General features: G+C 33.2%; 1 protein-coding gene across 12 annotated transcripts in view; it reads left to right on the forward strand.

The window, feature by feature from the left end:
• Positions 1-8,947, forward strand: part of LOC121419028 — an 87,305-nt gene that overhangs the window by 41,771 nt on the left and 36,587 nt on the right. For 8 of the 12 annotated variants that reach the window (XM_041613290.1, XM_041613292.1, XM_041613294.1 and 5 more), the window contains 5 exons: positions 82-111; positions 1,994-2,029; positions 5,284-5,441; positions 6,854-6,907; positions 7,709-7,929. In XM_041613290.1, coding sequence (XP_041469224.1) covers positions 82-111; positions 1,994-2,029; positions 5,284-5,441; positions 6,854-6,907; positions 7,709-7,929 — 499 coding nt within the window. Of the gene's footprint in view, positions 1-81; positions 112-1,993; positions 2,030-3,262; positions 3,430-4,343; positions 4,552-5,283; positions 5,442-6,853; positions 6,908-7,708; positions 7,930-8,947 lie in introns of those variants that run through there. The other 4 variants (XM_041613293.1, XM_041613303.1, XM_041613301.1 and 1 more) reach the window with 4 other exon arrangements.

Consider the following 8,947-nt stretch of genomic DNA (forward strand, 5'->3'; position numbering starts at 1 on the left):
TGCATGTATTACCTGCAACTAACCAGCATATGCTTGTGTGCATTCTCATCCCTTTTCCCTCCCTACCGAACTGAACATTAGTCCAATATACCCGGTCGTGGATTGAGAAGAGTAAGTGCATGAGTTCCTTACCTTTAGTTTTTTGTGTGTCTGGTCTGGTGTGGCCCATTATTATTAGTTTTTTTTTTATTGCACATTGAATTGTAATTTGTGTGATCTGCTTCAGTGCTTCATCATTTGTTATTATTCTTTCATTTTCATATTTTCACTGTATGTACATCATTCATTTTTTTCCCTTCAGTTTCAGTTTCCAACTTTCTTAATGCCCGGTACCTTTCTAATTGGTGTTGACATCCCCCATCATTACTGTGAACTTCTTCTCTATCTATTCTACACGATTGTATGTAGTTTATTGTGGAATCTCCATCTTACCTGCTTTCTCTCTCCCTCCCTTTTCTTGTTCTCTTTCTGTATCATGATGGCAGGCAGAAAATGAATTTATTATTTTAGAGGCTATACTTTTCGCAACTCACTACATGAATCTGCAACATTGGATAAGATCTAACATTGCAACAAATGGGGATTTTCTAGGGCTCCTTTTGTTAGTTTCTAAGGCTGTTTTCAGCATTCGGGGAGCTTAATCACCCCCAGCCTCCGTGTAATTTTTTTCCTGCAAGAAGGGTTAGGAAGACTCTTTGGTCTCAATTTCTCATGTATTCTCTTCTCTTTCTCCTTGTATCTCTCTCCATTATCCATCTCTCTCCCTTTCTCTCTGTTTATTATCTATTTGTTCTCTTTCATGCTTCCACCCTTTCTCTATAAGTAATACCTGTATTTTTCAGTCCCACCATTGCTCCCCTCCTCTCAGTCTTTCACGCCCCGACCCTTCTCTCTCTCTCTCTCTTTCTCTCCTTTACTATCATTTTCTTCCTCATCCACTGTCTCATTTATCTGTGAACCAATTTACCTTTTCCTGTATTATATTTATATCGTAATTCATTTGCCTCATCTGTATGTGCATCTTATTCATATCAAATACCAAATATGTTTTTTGTAATAATTATGTTATTGATGTTATTGTTTTCCCAATATGTAAGTTGTATAATATATTTTCAGTAATTATTTGGGTTTTATCTGAAAGTCAAGTCCTAATTATATTGGACAAAATGCATTTATGGGCCTCAACTTCTTATATGAATTGCATATTTGGTGTATATCTAGAGGTAATTAGATATTGAAGGCATTTGAGTTATTTGGGAATTTATTTCAATATATTATTGATAATTAGATATGTTTCATCAATGTATTTTATACAATTTTACCTCAGAAAGCAGTGTAGGTTTACACCCACTAGTTCTTGGTTATATATACATAGGACATAAATTTGTATTCAATAAAGATATATCATAAGGGATAAAGAGAGAGGAGGACAAGAGAGATGATGAGAGGGTTAGGCACCTAGTTTGTCCATGTTTGTTTAATTGATTATTTGCCCATTATATTTACTTGGTAACATTGACTTTGCACAGCACCAATTTCATTATATCACCATATCTAGTACACCAAGCCAAAGTATGCATACAAAACTAGCCTCACTTCAGCAAAACAGGTTCATCATTATCACTAAACATTTTTATTCAATTATATATCGCAAATTTTTAAAGAACCCATTATAGTTATTAAATACCGTTAAGCAGGAATTTAAAGTGCAATATTTTATATGAACTTCAAGGAAGTAGTGGGAATCTAAAGCTGCAGAAAATGTTGTTAACATACTTGATTGGTTCAGATGTTTGTTCAAGCAGCAAATTTTGTGAACTGAAGTAAAGACTAGATAAACTAAAGGTTCCTCAAATGGAGTGCTGAAATGGCGAAAGAAAAGAAAAATGAAAGGCAGCATTTATTTACGGTACGGTATTACATGTACGAGTGTAGCTTCTGTCCGTTTGCTGATTGTATTTTTGTGCTTCCATTCGCACTTTCACACATCCAGAAAAGCGTCACACTTCACGTACCTAACTCAGGGGATGTAAGTAAAAGAATGATCAAATTCATTATGTAATAATCCATCTTTGCTAACAATCACCCATTGGTATTTCTTTAAAAGCTCTTCTGGTTTAAATCTATGTGTGGTTTAAATCTCTGTTTCTTTTCTAGTATTGATTATCATTGTGTTCTTTCTAAACTCTTCTCTTAAGAGAACTCAAATGTATTTTCATGGTGCGCTTAACAGTGAATATTGTATTTCATAATTGTTATGTGTCCATATTTTTTGTAGAAACAATCATCTTTCTCATATGTTTACCAACCATTAACATTTCTCTTGAACAGTCTTATCTTTATATTCTCTGTGTTCTGCTGAGGATATTTTTTGTTATGGAAGGGTGTGAATTTTTGTAAAGATTTATATCATATACTTTTTTCATGAAGTGAAATTGCATAAACTGATACAGAGAGTGTGGATATATGTATCTATTTCTAGTGTCAATGTGTCTTTCTTTAAAGAAGTAATAAAACTAGGTAAAGAGGGTGTTCAAAAATCAAAATTATCCTAGGAATTGAGAAGAAATTCTAGTTCCATTTTAACTTGTCTCTGACGGTAATTAAGACATACATGTTTAAGACCCATTTTATAGTCATTTTAAACTCACAATCTTGATAGAAATTGTTAATTTCCTTTAATTATCTGCTTTGAATCTGTTTTTCTTGCAAAGAAATAACTTCAATGTTCATGATATTTTCTGACATTAATAGTGTTTTATGGACTCATGTTGAAATTGTTAGTTCTCTCGTTTTGTTCCATATTTTGGACTCTTTCTAACTTTCAAAATTATTGAATTATTGTTTGTTTTTAATGTTTGTCCATTAATATTTTTCCTGAGCCATCAAATTTTCTAAAATATATTAATTTTGTACTTCATAGTTTATGTAAGATACATATTATCCAGACTATGATGTTGGACCTAGGTGGTATTTGTGATTAAATTCATTCAAATTCATTCCTTTTTAACACTTTGTACCACACCAAACACCACAATATGTATTGACTGATTTACAGACAAAAATAAAATTATAGTCATCCAGTGGAGATTATATTGGGAGATCAAATTCATTCACATTTTGCATATAATAAGACAATAACAATGGGTGTATGCAAGCGGGAGGTATATCAATCAACGATTACATTGAATGGTAAGGTCATGTGATATATTGTATTGATTGGAACTGGGTTTGATGATAAAAGACAGAAAGCCATTTTGCATAGTTCAGTCTCACACTTGCTACGTGCAGCCGTTAGAGCAAGATTGTACTGGTTGGTTTGCAATGCTTCTGAAGATATTCATTGGTTTCCATGGTAACACTGTACTTTGTTGTTAGTGTGCTGATCAGGAGGAGCCTTTGAAATACCATCCAGGCTACCTAGAAAAGGTATAAGTTCTAAAGGGCAAGGGTAAGGGCAGAAATCAAAGTTAGCATTTGACTCTTGATGCATGCTGTACATTTTAGAATTGTTCATTTTGTCATTGGTGATGATATACAGTTAAAGAAAACCTGAATAATAACAATGATAATAATAACAATGATAATATTTATATAGCAATTTACAAATGTTTTGATGCATTTCATACTATTACACTTGGTTTAGATTTTTTCTTTTATATTTTCAGTTGGGTTGGGGGTCATTATCAAGGGACACCCAAGATGATCATAGAAAGTATTTCATGTAGATCATATATGTTAGTCTACACATTAAGGCACTTGTACTTGTTAATCAGGTAATGTGATTGTTTAATATCTTTAGGTGATATCATTCATTACTACAGGATAATGACATGAGTTGTGCAGAACATTATGTAAAAAGTAAAACATACAATTAAAGTGAAATTCAGCCAATTGCAGTAAGAAGTGGTAGAATTTTGTTAATTGATTAGTGTAGAAATTGTGTATTTGATGTGCACAACATCACTCGCTGAATATTTTTTTAATGTAATATAGGAAAATGTTTAGAAGCAGGATTCTCCCAACAGGTTCTAGATTCAAATTTGATTTTTGTTTAATTCATAACATTGTTCACACTGGAACCAGTCACAAATCTCAATGTGAGAGCAATTGCAAAAACTTCTTATCCCTAGCAGTATCAATTTTGTTGAGAAGCTTTTAACCATATGTACTTGTAGTGAAAATAACAACATATTCCCTTTGATCCACAAAAATGAATTTAGTGCCTTTTGGTACGAACTCATGATCATGCCATATGAATGGTTTTCAGAAGAAGATTGCTTTATAGAGCCCCATCATGATATATGGTTCTTCTGTTTGCACGCCATTGTTCATCAATCTGCAACCCGGATCCTCATACCCATGAGCAATCTTTGTGAAATAAATCAAAAGCAATAAGTGTTTTTCATCAGCGCTGCTTCACCATATTCCTTGTGCCGTATGCCAATATCATTTCTCATTACATTCTACCAGCTATCATTCATATCTCTGATTGAATGTTTTGTGAGTGCTCCAATTAATGATTTTTCTCTGGGCAGGAATCTATCTTTGGTATGTACATTATGTACTAATACAGTATTTCTTTCAGGGCAGCTAATACATGTATCTTGTATGCTAACAGTTTTCATTTGTGGTTATCATTTTAGGTGTTGTAGGATTTTCATTCCATATCATTCATATTCTTTTATTTTTGCAGATCATTTTAATTTCTCTCCTTTTTTTCTTTGATTTTCAAGGAACTCCTTGACTAATTCTATTGGTATATATGCTTCAACATATTCCTGTCTTGTTGAATTAAAAGTTTATTGATCTTTGTCTTTGTGTTGATAAGGCATTTCAAGGATTAAAGTATTGATCTTTGTTTCTGATGAAAGAGGACACTAGAAGGATTTAAAATGCCATCTTCTGAAGTCTACATGAACATTGTAGATAGAGTTGCATTTAAAAAACAACTTTAAAAATCAAAAGTCCCAAGTGAATTATTTTCATTGGTTGGAAATCAGTTGTGTTGCATTTGATCGCAGCTCCTACATTGTATGCCCATGGGACAGCAGGATCTTGGCTTCATGCGCACTAAGGGGCTTTCACAATTGGTTGTGTTATCATTTGTAACCTTTCATTAAAAATATATTTGAAACAAGCAATGGTTATAAAGTGTCACACATCCAATTATGAATGCCCTTTAAAACATGTCAAAATTCTTCTGAAACTTCATCTGACTTGAGAACTTATCCTTTCAATCAGTATTGACTATTCAAAACATGTATTTCAATGCTGTTGCAGGCACTTTCTGCCGAGTTTGGTAAAAGGATTAGTCTATCGATGAGCTTGGATGGATCATGGAGCGCTGAACCAGACAGTAACCTCAAGAAGACTCCTATGCGATCATCTTTCAGTGACCTATCCTCTGATATATCACCTATCATGATGTTCAATCCTGGGTAAGTAGTCATTGAGAACCCCTCACATAGTTTTTAAAACTTAAAGGTCAAGTCCACCTCAGAAAAATGTTGATTTGAATCAATAGAAAAAATCAGACAAGCACAATGCTGAAAATTTCATCAAAATCGGATGTAAAATAAGAAAGTTATGACATTTCAAAGTTTCGCTTATTTTTAACAAAATAGTTATATGAACGAGCCAGTTACATCTAAATGAGAGAGTCAATGATGTCACTCACTATATCTTTTGTTTTTTATTGTCTGAATTATACAATATTTCAATTTTTTACGAATTTGATGATTAGGACCTCCTTGCCTGAAGCATAAAATGTTAAAATAATGGAATTCCACGTGTTCAGGGAGGAATGAAACTTCATTTCACATGACAATGACGAGAAAATAAAAATATTTCATATAATCAAATACAAAATAAAATAGTGAGTGAGTGATGTCATCAGTTCCCTCATTTGCATACCGACCGAGATGTGCATATAACTGTTTTGTGAAATGAAGCAAAACTTTAAAATATCATAACTTTCTCATTTTACATCCGATTTTGATCAAATTTTCAGTGTTATGCTTGTTGAATTTTTCTCTTTTTATTCAAATCAAGTTTTTGTGGGGGTGGACTTGTCCTTTAATGTAGAAACGTTTTGAGGTATTTTTTACCAGTCACCCAAGGGATAGGTAAAGCCATTGAATTGATACAATTACATCATTTTGTTTTTACTGGATGGATAATACATGGATTTATTGTAGAAGTGGTGTGTAGAGAGGTCCGAACCAAATTTTCTGAACCATACCCATGAGTGTGTGTATTCTAACAAGACAACTCCCCAAATAACCCATTATGTTTCTGTAGAATGCATCTTATTTTATGGAAACTTTATGCAAGTTTTTGTCTCTCCAGAATTCACCTTACCTAAAGGCAACTCCGTCTTGAACAAATTCTAAGTTACCAAGGCAATTGTCCTTAAAGGGTTTGACCTATACATTGTCTATGATCTGATCAATACACAGATAAAAACTTGCAGAGCTTTTCTCTCTTTGAAAGAAAAATGAATTTAAATTGCCATGAGTTCAATTTATTCTTAGAGAGACACCCCTTTCTTCCATCTGAGAAATGTCCTGACATTCTACCTAGATTGAACTCGTGTACTTTGTGATTTAACCCAACACTGTATTAAAAGAATAAAAATGATTTTATCTCTAACGTAAACCCCAGAAGTTATATTTGCTAAGGGTATTATGACTTGCCTCATGATGTAACTTCAATTAGGATTGTATACTTTACTACTGTTGTACTCTCTTCATTACTACTCTGCCATATAAACTCATACTATATGTGTGTGATATATTGATGAAAGCTTGTGTATTTATGGTTGAGGCTTTACTATTTTTTTTCTTTGCAGATTGGAACTAGAGAGAAGACACAAGTTGGAGGCTGAAAAGCTAGAAGATACAAGGTATTTATTACCCTTGAGTACATCTATCCTGTTATTATTATACTGTTAACTGTTATTGGTTACATTCAGCTTGTCTTATCTTACAGTCTTCAGCCTATTCATCTTTTCATGAACTAGTTTCAATGTTTGTATCATTTATGAATAAGATTGTGTGAAGTATAACACTCACTGAATACCGGTACTGAAGATAGATATTTTGTATCTTATAAATCATCATCTAGGATAATTTTGAAAAACACCCTCTTTATAAAACCAGGTAATTAGTCAAAACTTAATTTTGGTGCAAAATACCTCTTACCCAGTATTTTTGCCTATCATATAGAGGTGTTTATGGGCGGATCTGAGAAATGAATTGGACAGTTTTGTGAAAAGAATTGTCACAAGGACTGTCTCAAATGCAACCTATTAGAATATTTACTGAAAATAAAAAACCTGTTATTGTGTTCTTTCATTATTTAGACATCAAAGACTATTTTGTCTGTTGGTGCCGAATATTTAGATGTCTTTAGAAAATGGCGCTCTATTTTGTCCAGAAAGATCGTTCACTGATTAGATTGAATCCCACTGCTCTAGTTGCTGGAAATAAGAAGAAAAATAAGAACAGTTACCATCGTTTCTCATAGGATGCAGATATATTGTTTCTTGCATTGAGAAGGGAATTTAATTTTTTTTTCTAGTTATTGCCCATAGCAAGACTATATATTTTAAAGGGAAAAAAAGGAATGTTTTCATAAGTGCTCATCTCCATGTATATGGTATAGAAATGTTTCAATGTATACAATTTTATATTCAAATATATAGGAAACAGCTTGCTGAGTTGGAGGCCAGGAGAGCTGAGGCAGTAGCAGCCAGGGAGGAGCAGGAATCGATGATGAAAAGAAGCCTGCATGAACACCAGGAGCGCATCAGGGAGCAGAAGGAGCTCATTGAGAGGTTGAAGAAGGAGCACCAGGAGGCCATGGCTCTAGCTCAGGAGGAGCTTGCTATGATGAAGGGGAAGATCAGTAACCAAAAAGAGATGGGTAAGGACATCCCTTATTATTTTGCTTCTATTGGTCCAGAGATTCCAAATACCAATAGTTTGCATTGCAGCAGTGGAAAAGGATAGACAATATTTACATGTATTAATATCTCAATCAATCAACTTTTATTAGTTTCAAATGTGTATTAATAATTTTGAATGAATACACAGTCTCTAAATATATATTTTAGGTAAACATTGCACCACTTGTCTTTGGACTACGGCAATGAATATGTTTTATTTTTAATGAACAGAGAATTGAATTGCTTTGAATTAAATACAGCATAGAATCACCTCTCGATTTCAGGTGAGGAGACAAACTATTACTTTCCTCAAAAATGATAGTTTACCCATCACCTTCACCACTGTTATTTGCTTAAAGTAGAATTAAACCCGTGGGCGCAGAAAAATGAAATAATGAGATCAACAAATATTTGAGTAAATTTTGAAAAACAAATTATGGCTATTTGAATGTCAAGATCAGTAAATGCTATGAAGATGTTCCCATTGGTAATGTGACCAAGATCTGTGTTGTCATGGATGTACATCTCTCTCTTTAGACATTGAAAATATACAAAAATATACCTCTTTTTACCATTCTAATTGTAAATCATCCATGATATTATATTGCGAACCTGTATTACATATCCACCCCCCCCCCCAATAAAACCCCAAACACAAGATCAAGTACACCAGATCTTAAGATTGACTATGCGAAAGGGAAAATTTAAGTGAATTATGTTCATGTACTCTAGTAATAGGGAAGAAGTACTTTTGTCATATCACATTTCTTGATCGCATTGTCAATAGGAGTATCACATAGCATTAGTTATCTCAATATCCAAAAGGCCATAATTTTCGTATTATTCGTTCAATCTTTCTCAAACTTTCATTGATCTGTTTCTTTGATTTTCTATTTTCCATGAATTCAACTGATTTCAAGTGTTTTGTTCTCCCTTAATGATATGTTGCTGGTGGTGATTGATTGTACTTTAATTGTTACATGTCTGTAAAATCTT

Source organism: Lytechinus variegatus, chromosome 7, assembly GCF_018143015.1.
Source record: "Lytechinus variegatus isolate NC3 chromosome 7, Lvar_3.0, whole genome shotgun sequence".
NCBI lineage: Eukaryota > Metazoa > Echinodermata > Echinoidea > Temnopleuroida > Toxopneustidae > Lytechinus > Lytechinus variegatus.